We start from the raw sequence: 24098 nt of genomic DNA, 5'->3' as shown, positions 1-24098 counted from the left end.
ATTGTCCAGGTCAGAAAGTAAACTATTTGCCACCTTGGGACATTGGTTTAGACTGAGAAGTGTATCAAGCAGTAAAATACCACCTTTAATTTCATAGTCTGCGTGGGTCATTCCACAACAAATTGCCCAATGCTATGAACCCTACAACTTTAGAGTGCATACAGGTTTTATTGAGCTGGGGAAGACGATTCTTAATTTTCATAAAGATTTGAAAAGCCGTTTAGGAGATACAGCATGGTCATACTTTCGAAAGTCAGCCATAACCCCCTAGCAATTTTAAAAACACCTAATTACAAAATTATCGCAAAATATCAAATAAGGGCTCATTAGAAGTTTTTGGCCCAACTAAATAAGATAATGTTAATTTTGGAATTTTACCCTAATAAAAGAAATTGCTCAATTCTAGTCTGACACCAGGTTGACGTACCAGTTATCTAAAATTATTCACACTCTCTATGAATTCTAATTTGTCGATGTCGCTAAGTTGTTCATTAGCGTCTTTGGAAGAAATTTCTAGAATGACCTTAAAAATGGGTGTATAATATTGTTGAAAAATCATTTAGAGCATAAATACCACAGCATGTAGTCAAATTAGTCATCACAATGCATAATTTAAGGCTAGAATAGCTTGGAAATGAATCAAAATTATTTTCTTAGAGGCATTATTATAATTATGAAAGCTGTTGGTATCAACAGATATCTGACCAAGGATAACATATTAATTCTGAGCAGCCATACCTTTACACATATCTAAAATAAGGAACATTTGTTGCCACCATGAAGAATGAAAAGATATTAGGAAAGATAAACTAAGTGTATGACTCATGATGCCAAAAGAAGCAAAGGAGTAAAAATATTTTGTATGACTAGTTCAAAAACTTGAAATTGAATGGAATTGATGTTATTGCCAGACATAAGTTATGCATCCAATGATTGTAGCCGAGGAAAAGGTAATGGATGGATTTCCAAGATCTGTAGGTAACTTTAGTTGCAATTTCCCCAAAAATTGGGGGAATCACCAATTAAAACAAGTAAGAATTACATTCCATTCATGATATGTCCAAAACCTCATCAGAGAGAAGCTCAAAAAAATTTTTAACAGTAGGGTTCTCAGAACGTCATAAATCTATTCCGGCTATGAAATTAAATGTAGCCAATATTTCTTTGAAACACAAATTTGAGGAGTCATTTTGGGTCCCTCTAGATGAATTCAGTGATACTGGCGAAGATGTTAGTAAACAGCGCCTGCCCTAGGGCGGTGCGAATGGTGCGACTGCCGAAACGGGATTGGGACGACAGTACCAATAACTTTTGACCGCAAGACCAAAACGCCTGACCTCGCAATGAGATCTCGCACCACCAGAAAAACTTGCTGGGGCCGCTACTGTTAGTAAACCCCAAAACGTCTTACGGAGAAAATCTTCAAATACTGACATTTGGCATCCAGTGCACTAAGGAGGAATTTGGTTAAACGAAGCAGGAAGCTTAAAAACCAATATGGAATTCTTACACTCCCAGAGAAACAATCAAACTTACCAAAGACATTAGACCTAAAGTTATTGAATGGTATATAAATAACTAACAGCCATATGACGTACAACTGGACCAAAGGAGTTAATTTTAGTTAGAATAACCAAACTCGTCAAAAGGAACACCAGCAAAAAAGGCTTCTGCTGTTGAACCTGAAAAAATTGTATCCCAAATTTAAAGAATATAATTTAACGCTATGATTATGGTCTTTTTGTTCCCAAAGACCACCTTAGTGCGTATTAGCAGGCCCAAACAGTACACATTTGGTATAAGCTCTATTGTCTTGGTGCCATCTGAACTATTGATTTTACAGGGCTCACTGTATGCAACACTCAAAACCGGAGCTAGCGGTATGATGAGAGTACGTAAGGAATGTCCTGGAAATAATTGCTTATTGGAAAATCCACACTTAAAGGAACTTTTAGAAGACTACAAAAATTTACAGTTCATGCAGTCAATGTCAACTTATAGTACCAAGCTCCTGACCTTAACTGAGAGTACTCAAGACTTTATGAAGTCTTTGGCCAACAAAACATGTGGAATTGACTCGTCATCACTACAAATCTCAATCTCAATACCTCAAAAACGTGAAAGAAACTGAGACATTGGGGCATCATTGGGCCATTCCATATGGTTCCATCATGGGTCCTGCGATTTTAATGAAAATTGGTAGACTTATTCCTTTCGTCAATGAAGGAACATTAACTGATTTTTAGGTCAAAAATTTAAATATTTTGTTTTTTTACAGAATCTTAATCAAGACCCTTGAATTATAATAGTGTTTTTTTAGAAATTACTAGCCCAGGATTGAAGTGTTAATAACTCTTTCATTATTTAACATATCCACTTGAAACATTCCTTAATTATGTTCAAGGTTTAGTTTTTAATCTTTTTTCTAGGCGGGTACAAATCACTTGGTGACACCAAATAGTCCGAACACATACCAAATCGAATATTTGATTCGTTGAATTGAATAGCGCTTGAGAAAGTTCTTGAATATTTGTTTATCCTGATCAAATAGTCTAATATTAAAAAAAAATATTCTTATTTCTTATAGGTGGCAAACTGGTCAAATAACCACGTACTTTTCTTCGATTGTTCAATTAGCGTTTTCAGTCGATAAGTTCTGTATTTTAATCTGCTAAAGCAGACGCTTTTCTATTTTAAAACGACAAAGCGTCTGCTAAGCAGACAAAAATACAACTAATTGCACTGGCTACTAGGTAGTTCAATGCTAACTGAAAGACTAATATCAAGTCGGTTAAAGATTTGAAGGAAATTTCCACACATTTTTATTATTAAATCTTCAAGTAAATTAATTATTTAAAAGTTAATATAATTAATTTAAAATCATACAAAGTGAACAATATCATTATTTATTAAACCTTTTGAGTAATAACGAATTATTGTTAAAATCTTAGTGTTTTTATTGCAAAATTATTAAACAATTTTGTGATATTCGAAATTCTATTTTGTACTTGATCGGTTAACTGCCACAAATTTTTTTTCTTAAAATATTCTACCGTATAAAAATTTATTTTGTATTTGACAAGCTTAGAACAAAAATAGTTCGTATTTAATTCGACCTTAAAATTTGTATATGCACATTTCTACCATTTATAAAAATAATAATAATGACAATGTCTCTAGGCACAAAAATTGTCAATTGAAGACGCCACTTTGCTCAGAACAAATACTGGTCAAGATGAAATACCAGGTCAAAAGCTTTGCCAAAATTGCTGGATGTTTTTGGTTGAAATCACTAAAATGAAGTCTGTTACTCCTTCTTCCAGCCAGTCAAGAGTCCCAAGAATTCGAATCTCCGACGCTTAAAATTCCAGAACTAAACGAAACCTTGACGACCAGTTTACGTAAAGCGAAAAGTAGAAGAGGCAGTAAAAGGAGTTAAATCGAAATTTGCAAAAGCTTTAAATATTTCAGAGGAAATTTGCGAACAAAGCACATCAAATAGTGATGATTTGGGAATCTTAATTTACTGACATTAAAGTTAAGGTTTTAAATTAATCCCAACAACAAAAATTCAAACTCTTAACACTGGTTCCTTTGTCTTGGTCGACTTAAAAAATTTGTCAAGAATTCAATGTAAGTAAATACACTGCCCAAATGTCTCGTCATTTAAAATTAGAAAAGGGAATTCTTCCTAATCTTTCAAAGAAGAGAGGGCATAATATTCCTCAAGAAACTGTCAAAGAAGTTTATTTCAATTTATGAGGAAGACGAAATATTTAGAATGTGCCCTGGAAAAAAGACTTTGTATCAGTATGAGTTGATGGTGAGAAAATTAAAAAAAACGGCTATTACTTTTAAATATACGAGATATCTATATCTAGTTCAAAGAGTCATACAAATTTAAAAATTGGTGGACTCTAAAAGGAACGCACAACGTTTGAGTGTGTGAAATACACCAAATAATTTAAATTAAAAAGATTTAATGCTTCAGTTCGTATGCTCTACAGAAAATAGAAAATGCATGTTGCATAGGTGTGTAAATTGCCCTGGAAATGAACACTTTCAATTCTTTTAAACGGACGATGGTTTTGATCTGGATGATAAAATAATTTTCAAGCAGCGGATCAATCAAAATGTGCAAACGAAGCTCCAAGAGCTCACACAGACAGTAAGTGACTTCTCCAAAAACTTTTCAATATCCATGCAGAAAGCCCTTGAGCATTACTTTGTGGCTAAATCAAATCTTTGTATTTAAGAAGATTGAAGGAAGACTTACCAAGAAATCATGCTGTAATACTAATGGATTTTGCTGAAAACTATTCGTTCGTGGTGCAATACCCTCTTGTTACCTACTTTCGCTCCGCAGAAGACGACTCACTTGAATGTATAAGCTGTTGAATTGTAAGTGATGTAACCGACCATGGCGCTTCAACAGTTCACTATTACATTAAAATATTTTTGGACTATCTTAAAACACAACTACCAAATTGGGAGCATATCCACTATTTCAGTGATGGCGCTGCATCACAGAATGAAAATTGCGAGAACTTGTCTAACCTCTGCAATCATGTGCTCGATTTTCTCTTGTTTGCTGATTGGAATTACTTTGCGACTAGCCACAGAAAAAGCCTGTGTGATGGTATAGGAGGTACAGTGAAGCATTTGGTAGCAAGATTTTCATTACAACAACCAATTATTAATCAACTAACAACTCCACTTCAGTTGTATCAATGGGCCGAACGAAATACAAGTGGAATAAAGTTTATTTATGCTTCAAAAACTGATGTGAAAAATCACAGTGACCAGCTCTCAGAACGACTTCCCTTCGCTTCGACAATCGTTGGCACTCAGTCACACCATAAATTTGTACCGCAGTTAAATACGGAACTTGATACGCCTCAGTTATCCATGGATGAGTTTAGTACACAAGTTAAAGTAGCAGTACTTAAGGATACCAAATCTACTATTTTATTCGATGACATTTCCATCGGACAATTTGTTTCAGCTGTTTACGACAACGAGTGGTTTGTGGCATTTGTTGAAGAAAAAAACTATGAAGACAATGATTATTTCATGAAAATTGGAAAAAGATAGTTGCGTTCTTACGTGTACAAACAAAATCAACAAATGATACATGCCCTTGCAAAACATTATTTGTACTCTATCGAAACACACCCCTATAAACTCAACTGGCTAATATAAGTTACCAAAGAAAGATGCAGAAAGTACCCAAAATATATTTAGAAACCGATTTCAAAAAAATATATTTTAAAAAATAAAGCTAGTGTTTTCAGTGTTGTTAGTATGATTTTGTATTAAATTCATTTTTAAAATCTAACGTGCTGGTTTATTCAAATAATTAAAACAAATTAAATTTGCATATTTATTAAAATAATGTGCAAATTTAACAAAGTCTATATTAATATTAAAATAAATTCTTTAGAATGGAAAAATACGTTTTTGGAGCAAAATCTCAGATTTTGTTTTTCCATCTGCCAGTGGAAAACCATGGCAAACAAATATAAGAAACGCAACTTATACCGTTAGAAAGATAAGGCCTAGAGGTAACGAAAAATGTGTTTTATAAATTTTTCAAAGTTGCACCACATGACGAAATACCTCTTAGAATCAGACCCCCCAAAATGTTTTTTTTTATTTAAAAAATAATCTAAAAAGTGTTATTTATTTTGAGATTTTAATCAGATTTTGTAACATACACTGCATAATTAATGAATGTTTCAAGTGGATATGTTAAATAATGAAAGAGTTATTAACACTTTAATCCTGGGCTAGTAATTTCCAAAAAAAAAACACAATTAAAATTCAGGGGTCTTGATTAATGTTCTGTAAAAAAACAAAATATTTAAATTTTTGACTTAAAAATCAGTTAATGTTCCTCCATTGACGAAAGGAATAAGTCTACCAATTTTTATTAAAATCGCAGGACCCATGGGGGCATGACTGACTGAAACCATATAGAATGGCCCTTGGTTCTCTGTGATTTTGCAGATAACTATTCCTTTGTTATTAAGGGTTTCATTGGGACAATACATCCACAATCTAATAAAGAATATTTGAAAACAGAAAACTTAACCACTTTAGTTTCTCTATCATCAGTTACACACTCAACCGTAACTGTTCATTCCTTGTTATTTCAAATGGAACACGCTCGCTTCGCGCCGCCGTTTTAGGCGCCTAGTTCTGGTAAACTCTGTCGTTCACCACCACGGAGGTGCACTTGCGCCTCTTTCCGCGGTGGCATCTCAGTGGTTTCATAAACCCTGTGGTCTCCGCACGGTGTCTGTGGTGCCTCCGGGATTCCGTATTGCATGCCGCAAGCAATCATTCCTTCCCTCGTCCATTCGGGACTGGAATTCCTTGCCAGATCATCTTAAGGGCTTTCCCATGCAAACTCTTTTCCGGAAGGAGTTGGCGAACTATCTCGAACTCTATGACTAAGTGTCCATAATTAATAAACAGTTTATATAACTATCAAGGCGTCTTCCCTAAATTTAAATATAAGACGTGTAATCTCTGTAGTTTCAGTATTTGAAAAGAGAGTTTATTACAAGCTATTTTATTTCACAATTTTATTACCCTTTTTCGTTGTATGTATATTGTTTTTGCTTATCTCATTTCTCACTGTCTTGACGTGATGGGTCTCTGACCTTTTGTTGGGCAAATAAAGAACTAAAGAACTAAAGAATTTACAAATAAAATTCCAGCTATTAAAGAAAATGTTCATGATGTTAGAAAGCCAATTTTTTTTTTATGTGCTGGACAATACCAAACAATTATAATTTTTGAAATCACTGCAGCCACAAAGAAGACTAAGTTGGATGTGGAGGCGAATTTTTTAATCACATCTGACGGAAAAGGATCATGCCATGGAATTGGAAGAAACAGTGAAATTTAAAACAGTAAGAGACAAATCTTCAGCGCCCTGTGACTGGGCAGATTTAGACTCCAAGTGACATGCTTAATTTCTGCCTATCAGATTATGAAAATATCAAAACTCATCTATGTTGTCAAAAGAAAGAAGTCTTATGACAAGCAGATCTTTTAAAAGAAAAGTTTTCTAAAGCCTTAACAGTAAAAGGCATAAAATGTTCACCTAAATTAGTCCCGAAATCCATAAATGAAATCATGGTTGCCCCATTATCTAATGACAATGCGCTGACCTAAGTTAGAAGTTTCAACTTCAAAAATGCAAGATTCCCGATTTAAAGATGCCGACATCTATAAAGCGGGAAATATGGTTGCCAGTGTCTACAAAAGCCAGCTTTACATTGGATTGATTAAGGACATATCAGAGGAGTTTGGTGACTTTTCCATAAAATTCTTACGTCCCTCTGGGTAGATTAAAATTCCAAATTTATTACCTTGAAAACTCTGAAAATTACTTTGGGATTTTGAGTGATTCTTATTTTGTCGATAACTAGGATACCGAAAATACTACCATTTTGGAAATACAATTGAGGCGTCTAGGCAAGGTCAAAGGTCAAATTGTTAAGCCATCAAGAAAATTAATTAAATTAGTTCATATTACTAAATTAAATAGATACTCTTATAAGGGGGGCAAATGAGCCCTCATTCCATATTTTGCGATATGTAATTAGTTATTTTACATACCAGCTGTATCTCCTAAGCGGCTTTTCCCATAATTATGAAAATTACAGAATCCTCTACCCCAGCCCAATAAACCCTGTGTTGGGGTTGGGTTCAAAAAGTGTTATATTTTGGGCAATTTGGCGTGGAATGACCTGCATGTGGATAGGCTTTTACTACTAATTGATTTATAATGGATGTGTACTTCAGAGCATAAAATTACTTTAATAAGCAAACAATATCAAGTTAGCTTACTTTGCAGCTGCTATCATTGTAGCAATACCAACGGTTATTTGGATTATTTGCATAAGAAACATAATGTCCACCACCTAATATACCAGAATGACACTGTAAAGAAATTTAAACAAATATTTCATACATAAAATTCAACTAAGATAAAATATTTAAAAAAACTTAAAATTAAGAAAAACCATTTAATGGGAACTAAATTGGGCAACACACATCCAATTTTTTTATACATTCGACGGATACTGTAAATTTGTGTCTAAATCAGTTGGTGGAAATAATTAAAATATGCTGAGATATTAATTTTGTAAAATTGATGTGTTTTAGCGTTTTTTTTGCCAAAATTTGCCCCACTTAATTGATGTTGGTGAAATGGGATACGCAATGGGAATAAAAGAAATAAATATGCAATAAAATTTTAATTGGCGGAAATAGTTAAACTTGCGTAACTTAAATGTTACAAAAACATTTTAAATGGTCAAGGAGCAGGCAAGTGCTAGGTAGCTGCTGCCTTCAAAAACGACAAAAAACTAATTTTGTCCTTGACATTTTGCGAGATTGAGTAACATCACTGCAGCCAAATATACAGGGCTAAAACGTTTCCTTCGACCAGAAGGAGGAAGGGCCCTTATAAGAATGAGCCCAAAGCAAGGTCCGCTGTGAAAAATACACTGAAGTCCTTCTATACAATTTGTGTGGACCCTGGTTTCAGGATACTCTGCCCACATGCCCATCTTCAAATTATGGTAAAACACCTATCCCCGAACAAACGACTAGTGTAAAAACGTTTCGTGGACTAATACCAAAATATAATCCTAAATGGTGCCACCCAACCCCATTCTTGATATTATTTTTTTTGGATACATAAGATGATGCTGAACAATTGTATCAAAATTGTTTTGCGGAAATAAAAACACGCGGAGATATTCATTTTGTAAAATTAACGTTTTCTAACCCCATTTTCCGAATGTGGCATAGTAGGATACACGTAATACACCAATTTTTTTTATTGGCTGAGGACAAAATATACTCTTTTTTTTCTTTTTAATATGTCCTCTAGGTCACGATGCTAGATGGCCCATCGTGACCTAGAGGACATACTATGAAGAAAAAATATAGAGTATATTTTGTAACCAGCCAATAAAAAAAATTTAGTTTATCCTACTATGCCACATTCGGAAAATGGGGTTAGAAAATGTTAATTTTACAAAATTAATATCTCAGCGTATTTTTATTTCCGCAAAATAATTTTGACACAAATGTTTAGCATCATCTTATGTATTAAAAAAAAATTAAAATTAAAAAATATAACTTGCGTTGGTATTCACCCCTATATTGAAATAAAAGTTCCCTTTGTTAATAAATACTATCTTCACATTCCTCTACGCGTCTTATTGAAACTACTTTTATTGTTAAAAAAAATTGAAAATGCCTAAATCTGTGACTATCATTGGCATGCGTAAAAGTGGTCCCAATAAAAATGTGTTTCTAGGAGCTCTTTGTGTTTTAAAGGAGGAAATCCTTAGTGCTGTGAAGCGCCAACTTCTGCTTCAAAAGGACCTCATTACTTTTACTAAAATATGAAGCAGAGTGGATTGGTTGAAACTTAAGTCTGCAAGGAAGTGAATATAAAATATGATCGAAATCAAAATTTATCAGGTGACTTTCAGCTTTACCTGATTCTTAATAATTGATCCTTTGAATCTATCTATATGCAACTTTATTTTATCCACATATACTGTTATGAGTAAAATAAACAAGAATACTTACAGCAATAGCATACAGATTGTAACGCAGGTCATAAGGGTTATATCCTTTGAGCAGTTTGTGTCTGTGAAAGTCAACCTTAGGAAAAGTATTTGTTACAGCCTGAGATGATGTTGAGTCTTTCTCATGCACGTCAATTTCGATATCGTCACAGTCAATTATTTTAATATCTCCATTAAGATGCAAATTATTTTTTTCTACCTTTGGACTATTTTGCATTTTGGGACGGCAATTATCAAGCTTTGAAGCTATAGGCAATAGGGAACTAGAGTTTCTTTCATTAATTATTTCTGTACCACAATTCTCTTTCACAATAGCACTGGACTTCTGTTCAGTATTAAAAACGGAGCTGTTGCTATTGCTAATGTTGTTGTTATTTAAATTTTTTTTTCGAAGCACCCTTTCTTCAGCGGCTAGTAGTACAGTGGATTTTGGTACTTTGGCCAAGTATTCCTTGGGATCGAAGTTCTCATAGGGAAAATGAACAATTTTCTGTGATTTTATCCACCGCCCATTTAGTAACTGAAAACGTTTTAGATGGACAATCTGTAAAGGTTAAAAGAAAAAAAACAATTGGACATGAAAAGAGTCAATAAAATAGTATTAATTATTTTAAGTCAGTAAATGCTTAACAACCCTAAAACAATATCTGTTTGAAATTGAATAATCTTAACATATAAAGCACAGCTTGGCAATGGCAAACTGGCTAAAATCACATTTAGTTCAGTAACTTAAGGGTTTCACTTTGGAAAAATTCCTACCGGGCTAATTTAAATCGGTATGTTTCATCCTTGTTGCACAACTGCTGTTTGAATGTTATAACTGAAACACGTTTTACAATTTGGCGCCTTCCTTGACTAACAACGCGAACGCCGCTCTCCTTCGCAATCGCAAGAATTTGAAAAAAAGGGTGTGTGTTTTTTAAAGTTCATATCCAATCCCCATTTTTACAAAATTCACAGATTATTGAATTATTACAAGGAGTAATAATACATCCCAATACTATACACAAAGAATAGTTAAATAAACAAGGAGTATTGATACTCTAAAATATCTAATTATGCATTAATACCGGTTGCAAGGCCAAAAGGTGGCACCACGGAATAATAGTCGAAGTGGCGACCTCTGGATTACTATTAGTGAATATATATATAAAGAAGAGAGAGAGAGGGACCAATAAAGAGAAGGGACAGTGGTTCATCTTCGCCCTTCAGCGTGGTAGGGAGCGACTTTAATAAAAATATTTCTATTAAAACTAGTTCAATGTGTTCCGTATTTATAGAACATTACATGTTCTTGCAGATGTAATCATTATGGCACAATATACGGACTTTAATTGAAGTTACACTGCGCATTAATTCGATTTTCCCCATTGTTCCTTTCAACACTAGCTTCTATCAGATTATCCAATCAACGTTTAACTCTCATACATGGAATTAAATAAACCTAATAATAATTGCTGGGCTTCATATTAGCATCAATTTAAGCGTTTTGATAAGGAAACAAAAATAGCTAGCCTAATTATCCATTTTAAACGCGCCTACATGGATAAAAACGTGTCATTCAAGCTAATTTAGTCAAGGAAGGCGCCAAATTGTAAAACGCATTTCGGGTGTTACATTAAAACTGCGATTGTGCCAAAACGATGGCTTTTACCAAAATACGCCATAGTACAGTTTTTGTAGGAAATAGATAGAACCTAATTTCAGTAATAGCCATAAATACAAATTGAACGGAGATATTAGTTGGCAATTCTCACCATAACAATTGTGCTCACAACCAAATGGCGATTTTTGACCAATTATATAGCATGACTAAATGAAGGTACTTGTAAAAAAAAATTAAAAGCAATTTAAACGGAGGAAACACATGGATATTTATTAAAGACTAATAAATTGAGCTTTCAACCCGTAGGTATTTGTCATTAATAAATATCCATGTGTTTCCTCCATTTAAATTGCTTTTAATTACTTCTTCCATGGATCAAAATAAAAAATTTAATGTCTGCAAAAATTCAGTCCGGTAGAAATTTTTCCGAAGTTCAGCCAAAGTTTTTGACTAAAGTTACTGGACTAATTGCTACTGTTGGAATTTTGCATCAATATTGTGGAATATTACACTTAAAAGTGGATACTGTAAAAAGCTGTTCAAAGATATCTAACTTTGCACTAAGCTTAAAAATTTGGCCTGGATGGGAGTGTAAGGCTACCTGGTATTTAGTTTTTATTCTAGCAGATGGCAGCATCGCCTTAGAAGAAATAGTTCTAAATATTTCTTATATAGTGGATTCTAACTAAAAGGGAGCTTTATTCCCAACTTATGATTACAAGCTACCAATAGCCTTATTATAATAGTTTTAAATTTAGAGGGAGGGAAATAGAAAGAACCAACATACGAATCTGTTCCTCTATATGAGGGGCGAGATATCAAAACTTTAGCCCAACTCACTAAAATGGGTGGTAACCTCCATAGTTGAAGTTTCTTTGATGCAAGTTGATGATTTTTACATTTTGAGCAGTAATACTTTTCCTCTTCCCCCAAGTGCTCTTCTTTGGTAAAAGCGTCTAAACACGCATGTAAGTCAATTGGTTCAGTTTGTTGCCGTCTAGTTTTTTCCACGCTATCATGGTTGATACAATCCTGAATAATAAAATTTGTTAGCTTAAAATAAGTCAGTTAAAGAGAAAGTATGAAACCTTTTCCAATGGTGCTTGATATCTCAGATGTAGTGCGGTCGGATCCCAATCAATTGCTATATATGACGATCCCTTGAAAACAGTATCACCACAGCTTATCTGACATCCTCTACAAAACCTTAAATACAATATCAATATTAAGTCTTTCAGAAAAAAATTTGCTATTGCGTGATGCATAAGGCATTAGAGAAGAAAACAGTAGAGTAAAGAATAAAAACACCAAACTATGTAACTTTCTTCTAGAATATAACAAATCAGGGGTTTCAAGAATATTCAGTTTAATTAGATGGGTTCTTTGTAGGGTATTTTGATTTTAACAACCCGGTTTCAATAGTGACAATTTCTAATAAACATTTAGTCTGTTTTTTAAATTTGGTACTTGGACCCATTTCTTTCAGTACTGAACCGCTAATTAAACGTTCTTTGTTCCTTAAATTTGCTACCTGACCCATTCTTTTGTCCAGTTAAAACACCAACACCCACCCTAGTAAAAAAACCACATAGCTAATACCAAATCATGGAAACGATTAAGAAATGTTGTACCTGAACCATGGGCACCACGCACACAGAAATCCATCTTTTTGCACAACCTTGAGAATAAAGGGATATTCATAGCCTAAACTATCATCACTAAAAATAAAATTAAAATTAAAATGTTAAAACACAGTTTAAATTGATAAATACTATACCAGTCTTGTGCATGATTTGGAACAGATGATTCTGAAGGCGGAAGAGGTGAGACAAGGCGAGAAACTTGCATCCAAACCATCTGATAAAGGTCTTGATGGGTAGTTAATCTATCTGAGCAAGGTAAAACTAAAGGCAAACCAAATAAAGCTGGACGTGTTTTTTGAGAGGACAGGAAGTACACCTCTTGGCGATTCTTAAAAAAAGGACCAACGTCATAACTCATATTCATCTTTTACAATAACGCGAATGTTACTAATTGTACATTAAATTCAACCACATAATTAAGGCCAATAATAATAATATTAAGAAAGATAAAATTAATTAATAATGGCCTTGCTTATTGAGTATAATCTTAGTTGTACAATCAATAATATTCAATAATTAGTATATTGGTGCACCATCTTCCGATGATATGCTATCACAAATCTCTTGCGAGAAAGTTCAACTAAGTCTCCAGTTGATGAGTTACTGACTAGACTGGAGCTAAGGCTTGAGGCACTGCTTGAACCACACTGACCATTTGTAAGTAACAGATTAGAAGAACAATCATGCCCCTTATGACTCTGCTGATTCGAAAAAGACAAAGTTTGGGAATTTACGGTGCAGCTTAATGGCTTTGGAGGTGTTACGTTTTGTGAAGTAGTCAAGAGTGACAATGTTTGTTGACACTCTACATTGAGTGAATCAACACAGTGCGAGCTATCACAAGCAGAAGACTGTTAAAATAAGTAAAAAATTAATTGAATCTCACCAAAACTACACAATAATATACATAATATCAGAAGAAAATAGGGGGAAGTACGCTTCTAGTCAGCATTGGAAAGGCGTCACTTTTCACGAATTTTCGCGCCAGAACGGTTTGGCGGGAAATCGCGGATGAATACATCGTTTAAATAATAAATTTTTATCAAATTGAACAATCGTAACATATTGTCCTTTTCATTATCTGCTAAATGAGCTAAGGCGTCTTTACTCTCGTCGTTTATCGCCGTGTTGAAACAAAACAAAAGTGGAACTACTTTTTCATTTTGGTTAATTATGCGTAAAAAGGTGTTTTCGTGGGTCACACGACGCCTTCTACAGCTCAAAGCTACAGATACGTACTTCCCCTATTTTCTTCTGATAATATACAATTACCTGAAGAGATGAAGGAACTGGGCTATCACTTACAAAGTCACCAATTTGGAATGTGGTAGTATCATTATCATCACTAACCGTTGCTTTTGAAGAATTATGCAAAATATCAACATTCTCAGGAATTTTCTTGGCACTATGAACTGTCCACAAAAGAAAAAAAAAACATTATTTTCAATTAATTAGAACTGAATTGAAGTGAGATGGGAAGAATTAAGTAAATCGATTAAATACCATAAACCCCTGCATATGCTAGTAGAAAGGCTGAAACACAAGACTTTTACAACTACCTGATAGATTCTATATTACAGACATTTACATATTCCGTTAGCTATTACAGCCTGTATCACTTCATTTGCCAAAAAGGGTGAATTTAACTACAGCGGCCCCATTGATTTTTATTTTTATTTTGGTTGCGCCTGATAGACCTTGTCACGTAGATAGACAGGGTATTTTTTATTTTGGCCACAAATGATTAATTAATTTTTTAATTTAATTAAAAAAATTGCATATTTTTGGACATTTTAACAATTTATGTTGTAATTATTTTGTCGTGTGTTCGCCGACACCACGTGTTTATCAGTCCTAATAATTTCTAAGTGATATTCTGGTAGTTTATAAAATAAATTAAAAGTTTCTCTAACTTTGGGCAATTTCTAGGTGTTTTGTATTTTTGGGCTGCAAACGCTTATTTCATTTTTTAATTTAATTTAACATTTTGGGTGAAGTTAACTACAGCAACCTCATCTTGTTTTATAATTATATCAGGCGGAGACGATAGAGTTTGTCACGTAGATAGCGTGGGTATTTTTTTTATTGGCGCAAATGATTATTTAATTTTTTATTTTAATTTAAAATTTTTGAAATTTGGTTGTTTTTTCAGGTTTTTTGTTATTATTTTCGTCGTGTGTTCGCTGACACCACATGTTTTTCAGCCTTAATAATTTCCACGTGGTATTCCGGTAATTTGTAAAAAATACTTTCCACGTGGTATTCCGGTTACATAAATTACAAGTTTTCTAAATTTTGAGAATTATCCAGCTGTGCTGCCTTTTTTTGGCCGCAACCGCTTATTTTATATTTTTTATTATTTTTCCTTATTTGGGCCTTTCCACAATTTTTGTAATTATTTTCGTTGTGTGTTCGCCGACACTTACAGTTTCGGTAGCCGTGTTGTTCACTACGAATAATTTCCACGTAATATTGCGCTATGTTCTGCTTGTTATTTGCGTTGTTGATTCGCATAATCTCAACGTGACATTTCTAGCTGTGCTGCCTTTTTTGGGCCGTAACCGCTTATTTTATTATTTATTTTCCCTTTATTGGGCCTTTTCACGATTTGCACATTTTTCGGCATATTAAAGGCTTTTTAAATATTTGAGTTCAGTTTAATCCAACAATTACTATAATTATTCCAGTCACGTACCCCACTTTGCCCTTGGCCGTGCGATATACGGGCAAATTTTTCACACACCCGACAATACTTGGAAGGGTATGCCTAGGTATTGTCCTCTAGGTTGCGTTATAGAAGGCCCATCGCTTTTTTTAGTATGGGGCTGTGGCGGCGCTGCGCGCCCCCAGCACGAGAGCGTAGCAAACGTTAGGCGCTAATACTTATACTCTCACGAAAAACTGTTCTTTAGCAATTTTTTCAAACAGCCTGGTATCGGCGAACACACGACACAAATAATAACCAAAACAAAATTTTAAAATACACAAAGAAGTTCAATTAACTAAATTAATAAATAAATAAATAAAATAACCATTTGCGGAAAAAATAAAAAATACCCACGCAATCTACGTGACAAGGTCTATCACACGACAAAATAATAACAACAAAAAAACGTGAAAATAACAAAATGTTAAAATTTTTAAATTAAAATATAAATTTAAATAATCATTTGCGCCAAAAATAAAAAATACCCACGCTATCTACGTGATAAACTATCGTATCCGCCAAAAAAATTATAAAACAAGATGAGGTTGCTGTAGTTAACTTTTGCCAAAAATTTTCGCTTTTTTGATGTGGAAGGCTTGGTACTGTCCTCTAGGTTGCGTTATAGATGGCCCATAGATTATTTTAGTATGGGGTTGGGGAGGCGTCGCGCACCCGCCAATTTGGGGAGTATTAAAGTTTTGTAAATTCTTTGAAATTAGTAACGTCTTCTACGCTTTTTGGATGTAATTATCTTTGTGTTGTCGCCTACACCGAGGCTTCCAAATGGCCCACTGAATTATCAGAATGGGGCTGGGGGCGCTAAAAATGTGGTGTCGGCGGATACACAACGCAACTATTTTTCAGTAAAACGTTACTAATCCCCTAAATTTACTACTTTAAAATAAAGTTAATGAAAAAATTATCATTTGCGGCCCAAAAAAATCACTGAGTAATCTACGCGTCAAGTTCTACATTCTCCGCCAAAAAAAAACAAAAACATGAGGCCGCTGTAGTTTAATTTTGCCGATAAAAATTAAGTCCGTCTATTCTTTATACAATAAATAAATAAATTAATGGTGAATAGAAATAAAATATTTAATTGCCACACTTTAATTTAAAAAACGGTGAAAATGTGAGCTTTATATCTCGTTTTTGAGGCCTAGCTTCACCAGTCTCAAAGCAGAAACAACAGAGTATTGGCTTAAATGTAGATGATCAAACAGCAGTATACAATAAGAATATTATAATAACAATAAGCCATGATAAACCAGAATACAAAATTACCCCCATTTTTTTAAATGTTTGGTCAGTATTTAAGGAAAATGCTTTATTGTTTTTGCTTAAATATTTTACAATGGAGAAATCCTTCAACCAATTGATTATGTCGTATGTAATGTTAATAAATACCTGTAGAAGACATTCGTTGAATTTGAGTAAAGGTTTGAGGTTCTTTTGGTATTTTAGGTTCTTCATCAGTTTGAGAGTCAACATGAGATGGCAACTCGTAAATGTACAAATAAGTTCCCATGATAATTCTAATTTTTTGGTCATCAGGCAATATTGACTGAAAAACCATTTTGAATATTTTTAATTTATTAAACATCAAATAAATGGTACTCAATTACCTTTATCATCGAATTTGCTACTTCTGCTAGCAACATTTGTGAAGAGCTGAGTTGACAAATTTTACTGAGATGTTGCTTTAAAACTAAATATTTGTCATCATGGTTTAACCTCAAACCATATTTTATAGGAACACTCCCATCAAGTTTCATTACTAAAAAAATATGGATTATTTTTAGTATTAGAAAACCTAAAAACATAACATGGTGAAATAAAGTACCATAAACTTCGACATGAATACAGCTTTCCATGGGCAAAGGAAGAGATAAATAGTTAAAAGGATCAAATCTAACTGAAACATGCCCACAAACTTTGCATGTTACAGAAGACTGCAACTGCCCATGAAAAAGATCAACAATAATAGATCGGTTCCTTAAAATATGGTTCTCCCACGCTTCTTGTGCAACATCAGCATCTGGCCTACCATCACTATCCTTAAGTTCCACATATGGCTTTTCATGAACCCTAAGATAGTAATATTGATTAAATATATGAATAACAATAGGGTGAGGTTAAAGCTTTGTACTTGAAACATTTCTCAAATTGCTTGGATAAGGTATTAACTAAAACACTATACCAAGAATGTATCTATTTATACTGGCTTACTTCGAGCATGAGGGAGATTGAGAACAATGCTTAAAATCATCTTGACGTAGTCATTCTCCCTCAATATAAATAAACGCATTCTTAACTACACTATGAGAACTTAAACAGTGAATGTTTAAATCTGTAATTATTTTAGAAATTAAACAAAGATTTAATATTTGTGAAAAAATATTTTTTTATTTCAATAAGGGCTTGATGATAAGAAATCAATGAAGTGGTTGTAGAGCATATACCAAAATGTACAATGTCAATTTTAATACGCCTAGGCATATTATTCGCAAAAATATTTGCAAATAATTCATTCAATTTTTGCTATATTTGTTGCAAAAAATTATTTAAAAAAATTGAATTCCATTTTGTTCCAATGAGTTGGGAATAATACTCCTAGAGGTATTGTTTATGCACAAGATGTAAATCTCCGCCAAAGTTAAATTACAGAACCTTTTGATTTTTTTGTCTACAACCAATTCATATTTTTGTATCCCAAAAAATTCTTGTTGAAAGAAAGATAAATTTAATATACCATTGTATAGAATTTACCTATTAAGATCTTCATGTAAGCCATCCAAGAGAAAAGCTAGTAGTTCTTGCGAATCATGCTGTTGAAAACCATTAAACCGAGGTGCATATTTCCCAATTGTCCACTGAAAATAAATTACCCACATAACATTAAAAAATAAATTAACATGATACCTTTAAAAGTATAGATTGATAAGGTCTAGGTGCCAGAGAGGAGACTTGACTAACTAATCTGTGACATGCCAACATAAACAATCTTGGAAAATTAAATTCATAAAAAAAAGTAAGTTTTGGGTTTGTAATTTTGGGCCATGGCACAAAAGAAAACTACTCGCTCCCAAGATTCACCATCTTGTTGTGTGGTTCAGGGCTCAACCTCCTTTGGTACTATGTAGAGTGTATTTATACTTGGGGAGAATGAATATGTTGAGACAATCTGCGGCAATCATGGTCGAAATTTCCCCTGACACAAGTGGGAGGTAAAATGTCAAAGTGTGTAGTTCAATCGCTTCGAAAGATATAAATTGAACCAGAGATACCAGGATGATTTCATTAGGGCGAAGTAGCATGAGAGGGGGTTTGAGATCAATGCTAAAATGTCTCAACATAGTAATTCTCTGTAAGAAGCAATAAATACATTCTTGGTGCTATTATGATTATAAACATACCCTAAGTTTCAAAGGAGCAATAGTTCTAGAAGTTCCACTCCATAACTCTTGAACTAAGTCTCCATATCTCTTTGCGATGTGACCTTTCATTCCCAATGGATTTGATCTATCAATTATGTATAAAAATATAAATTGCACTCTCAGTATTTTGTAACTCATAAAAATTGTTAACACGATATACTAACAAGGAGAGTACCCGAGGTGTTTATTTCCGATTTTGTTCAAAGTCGGCCGTAATGTAGACCTAAATGAGACATGAAATATCCCAAAAGGAGACGTTGCACTACCCATTCGATTTGCCATGGCTACCGAAAATGTTTTTGATCACTTAAAACAAAAAAATCTCCATTTAATTTTAAAATTACAAAATGTGTAATTTGAACCACAATTAGGTAAATTTCATCAAGTTTGGGTAAATTGGAACATTTTTGGGTAAAATGAGTAAAAAACCTTATTTTTGTTTTAAGTGGTCAAAAATATTTACGGTTGCCATGGCAAATCGAATGGGTAGTGCAACGTCTCCTTTAGGTAAATTTCATACGTCATATAGGTCTACATTACGCCCGACTTTGAACCAAATCGGAAATAAACACCACGGGTACTCTCCTTGTAAGTGATATATTACTGAAAAATATTTACTTACCGGTTAAGTTCATACAGATGTCTATCATTTACAAAATAGAGAGTAAGTGGTCGAGTGTTGCTTACACACTGCAAAGCAGCATTCATAAAACAAGTATTTCCTAAATTGTTTAAGCCAGTTGCACCTTTTTCTGTAGGACCTAATAAAATGAAAAGGCAAGACCCTCTTGTAATTAAAAGTAATGTAAAACATATACCAGTTTAATGCGTAGAAAAAGACTAGATAACTTTGAAATTTTAATAGTTGTGATTATGGAACTAATACATTTTGCTTTGCTCATGGACAATTCACTTCGTGAAAGAGAAAAATAGTTGTTGTAATTAGCCCTAGTGGTTAAACAGATAAAGCAGATATTTCAAATATTATGGTTACAAATCACGTCACTATGGTGTTCATGCCTGAAAATGGAGCAGAAGAAATTTTAGAAAGACCGTAAATGGCACTGCACTAAATTTGCACCAAAAATGGGGATGAAACTGGGGTATGAAAATTAAAAACTAAAGAAACCATATTTCAACTAGAAACCCCCAGTCCATTTAAAATGTTATATGTTATGATAATAATAACAATCAGCTATGCTAATACCCAAGGCACCACCTTAGGCCCAAGTCATCTAGAGAAATCCTGAAATAATTGCATATTTATGAAAATAAGTCAGTAGCTTCCATGAATTCTATAAATAATGATGGTATTTTTAAAATCATATTATTTTATAAAACGATGAGTTAAAATAATTACCTTGGTGTTTTTGATCTAATTTTGCATTAAGTAAGTTAGACATTTCTTCGGGCCAAGTTAAATCCTTGTTCCTAACTAAAATGAAAAAGTTAGAACATTTAAACTAGTAGGGATGCACCATTAACAAAGTTATCTAAAGTAACAGTAGTGTATATAATAAAATCATTGTGAAAGACAGTTTAAGTGAAAAATTAGAATAAAATGGTATCACCCTGGTTAATACTGATATTAGAAACATAGGTCGATATATCGGTGCAACTCTATAAACTAGTGTTGTTGACATTATTTAATACAACAGTACAAGTAAGATAAAACCTACAAGCCAATTTTATTTATTTATTTTTATTTTATACAGCTTTGGGTTAGTTGGAAGCTAACTTTTTTACTCAGGAAGAAACAGTTTAAGCCAAATAATATTCAACACTAAATTTCCATCATATTTGCACCAAGTTTTATGGGTAGTTGGTTTTTGAGATTCCTAAAAACCAAAAGTTACTTATCTATTTTTAATGGAAATGTACTAATATCAATTACTTTATAAGTTAAACTACTGCTGGAATCAATAAAGAATGTGAGTGTTTGGTATTTGATTAAAACATATCCCTGGATAGATTGAATCAAGACTTCACCCTTACCAAAAAATAAGTTGGATTTCAGTTTGTATTTAGTTTGTTAACACATTATTAGTTGATATTGAGTTGGTATTAAGTAGGCTCAAGTTGTCAGCATATTTCAAGTTACTATTAAAGGGGTAATAAGTTGTTATTCAGTTGGTAGGAAAATACTGCTTTTGCTAAGTTTATAATTAGTTGGTTTTTAGTAGTCAGGAAATTACATAATATTTTTAAGTTGGTTTTAAGATGTTTCCCTAGTAGGATTTAAGTTGCTTTTAAGTAGTTAAATGTAAATGTTGATTCTGGTTTAGTTGGAAATAAGTTGATTAATAAAGAGGATTTAAGTTATTTTTAAGTAGGCATTTGTCCCAAATACAAACTGAAAACCAAGTTGATATACAAGTTGTCCTAAGTGGTTTTTAGCCAACTTATTTTTTGGTAAGGGCATTAAGCCAAGCTTAATGCTTTCTGCTTTTGTAGGGAAAATATCAATTTTATAACAAAACAAAATAGGACTCACTAATCACCTCAACTTATATGGGCAAAATGCAGTATACCAAAGAGATGATTACAAATTCTAGTGACCATACTAAAACTACAATTTCCTAGCACAGCTACCAAGTCATCTAAGCTTCATGACTTTCAGCAATGTTCCCTTACCAAAAAATAAGTGGTCTAGGAAATACTTTAAGTTTGTATTTGGAACAAATACCAACTTAAAACCTACTTAAAACCAACTTACAAATGATATGTAATTTTCTGACCACTAAAAACCAACTAATTACCAACTTAAAGAAAAAAGTATTTTCCCATCAACTTAATAACAACTTATTACCCCTTTAACTAGTTTATTGAAATATTCTGACCACTTGAGCCTACTTAAAACCAACTTAACATCAACTTAAATGTGTATACCAACTAAATACCAACTAAAATCCAACTTATTTTTTGGTAAGGGGGTATACCCTTACCAAACAATAAGTTGGTTTTTAGTTGGTCAGAAAATTACATATTATTTGTAAGTTGGTTTTATGTAGGTTTTAAGGAAACTAGGGAAACATCTTAAAACCAACTTAAAAATATTATGTAATTTCCTGACTACTAAAAACCAACTAATTATAAACTTAGCAAAAGCAGTATTTTCCTACCAACTGAATAACAACTTATTACCCCTTTAATAGTAACTTGAAATATGCTGACAACTTGAGCCTACTTAATACCAACTCAATACCAAATTAAAGTATTTCCTAGACCACTTATTTTTTGGTAAGGGCCATAACACCAAGTTTTAAACCACTTACTCTCAATCAGGATCTGTTCATTATCCTCGATGCCTAGTTGCTCCAATGACAAGTACTCTTCATCTAACAGTGCTAAGTTGTTCTTAACAAATAAAAAAATTTAATTGCTTTAAAATTCCAGATATTAACTATAAAGTTCAACCCTTTGTTTGCCTTCAGAAGTTCTTAACCAATTTTATCTCAAACTTTTATCCAGAATTCTACAGGAAGTTCTATCATATTTTGACAAGGCAGCAGTTTTTCTTACACTACACGTGTGGATAGTGGTCATTCCTCATATCTGTTTGTTAGGCAGAAAGCCTGTTGAGCTAGCCATTAATACACCTCTCTATAATTACACTTAATTCAGAATTTTAAATCTGCTTTCCTACTGGATCACTTAACTGCGTTACGTTCAACTACACATCCATCGAGGGGTAAGACACTGCGAACTCGGTGTACACTGCTGTACCTTTGACAGTGCTAAATGGAACTCGCGAACTCTTGAAAATATGTACCTTTAACAGTGCTAAATGCATGAACTCGGTGTACAGATTATCTGAGACTGTCATATGTATATTTATTATAACACTACTCTTATTTTTGTTTAGGATAATAATGATTCAATGGTCTGAGGTGGAAAAATCCAGCTGGCAATATAGCATGGAAAATAGTGGATTTTTACAACCTCAACAATACTGTACAATACAGGCCAATTGAAAAAATAATTCACCTGAGCGACTGATTTAGATTCTAACAAGTATTTTTCTTTAAATATTTTTTGTTGAATTATGATAAATTATATTATATTGTTACTACACTAAAATAGTTTGAAAATTTCAATCAAACCATTTGTTTTCAGCTTTCCACATGCAATATTATAATATTATGAAAAATGTGGCCATTTCACTCGTAACACTATACTTATTTAATTCCAAGTAATAAAGTTCATACCAATAACCATAATACATAAAGCACACATTAACGAACCAATAGAAAGTAAAATTTTTGACAATCATTCTTAACACTTATACAGGGTGTTTCAAAAGGTTATGCAAAAATTTTAAGGAGTTGTCCCTTACCAAAAAAATAAGTTGTCTAGGAACTCGGTTTTAAGTTTGTATTTGAGACGAATACAAACTAATAATAACTAAGACCATACTTAAAAAACACTACACCAACTAGACTACTAAAAACCACTAGGCCTAATTACAAACTTTTAACAAAAAGAATTTTCCTGCCAACTTAATAACAACTTATTACCCCTTTAACTATAGTTAAATAAGTTGTTATTAATTTGGCAGGAAAATACTTTTTTTAAGTTTGTCATCCACTAGTCCATACAGGAAACGAATATCCGCCAGTTCTTCCTATGTGAACTCCATTGTTGCAGTTTGAAACGCGGTCCATCACGACTTTAAATACTGAATGTGTAAATTTACTTTTTTACACTGGTTACCTCGATTTGTTTACAAAGTCCTTTTTTACTTATCACATGAACCCAAACCTTAATGTTCGCATTTCCCTGCTGCTTGGTTTTGTGCTATTTGCATTCTACTTCTATGGGCTAGTAGGCCACTTTGAAGCTCTCTCACTGTAGGAAAATGGGTAAAAAACAGTCCTACTTCTCAACTCACCCCCTACAACTCCTTAAAATTTTTGCATAACCTTTTGAAACACCCTGTATTCATGGGTGGAGTTGTTTAACCTAAAGATGGGGATTGATGTAGGAATAGCAACAGACAGACTAAACGTACACCCCATGTAAGGGAAAGAGAGATCATAATTCATACATGGGGTGTAGGAATAGAGCCATGCTTTTTAAAGG

General features: G+C 33.2%; 1 protein-coding gene across 7 annotated transcripts in view; it reads right to left on the bottom strand.

The window, feature by feature from the left end:
- The window catches only part of Usp32 (Ubiquitin specific protease 32), a 73301-nt gene that overhangs the window by 4822 nt on the left and 44381 nt on the right, over positions 1-24098 (bottom strand). For 6 of the 7 annotated variants that reach the window (XM_090166395.1, XM_090166397.1, XM_090166398.1 and 3 more), the window contains exons 18-33: positions 22292-22373; positions 20377-20451; positions 19639-19777; positions 18996-19101; positions 18349-18452; positions 17423-17667; positions 17205-17356; positions 16987-17143; positions 14145-14284; positions 13406-13723; positions 13007-13200; positions 12861-12947; positions 12318-12435; positions 12070-12261; positions 9625-10167; positions 7864-7956 (exon numbers count right to left, since the gene is read on the bottom strand). In XM_090166395.1, the coding sequence (XP_090022521.1) occupies positions 7864-7956; positions 9625-10167; positions 12070-12261; positions 12318-12435; positions 12861-12947; positions 13007-13200; positions 13406-13723; positions 14145-14284; positions 16987-17143; positions 17205-17356; positions 17423-17667; positions 18349-18452; positions 18996-19101; positions 19639-19777; positions 20377-20451; positions 22292-22373 (2745 nt within the window). The remainder of the gene's footprint in view (positions 1-7863; positions 7957-9624; positions 10168-12069; positions 12262-12317; positions 12436-12860; positions 12948-13006; positions 13201-13405; positions 13724-14144; positions 14285-16986; positions 17144-17204; positions 17357-17422; positions 17668-18348; positions 18453-18995; positions 19102-19638; positions 19778-20376; positions 20452-22291; positions 22374-24098) is intronic. The other variant, XM_090166401.1, reaches the window with a different exon arrangement.

The sequence above is a fragment of the Leiobunum rupestre genome, chromosome 2 (assembly GCF_980474605.1).
Source record: "Leiobunum rupestre chromosome 2, qqLeiRupe1.1.hap1, whole genome shotgun sequence".
Classification (NCBI taxonomy): Eukaryota; Metazoa; Arthropoda; class Arachnida; order Opiliones; family Sclerosomatidae; genus Leiobunum; species Leiobunum rupestre.
This window is presented reverse-complemented; position numbering and strand designations above follow the sequence as displayed.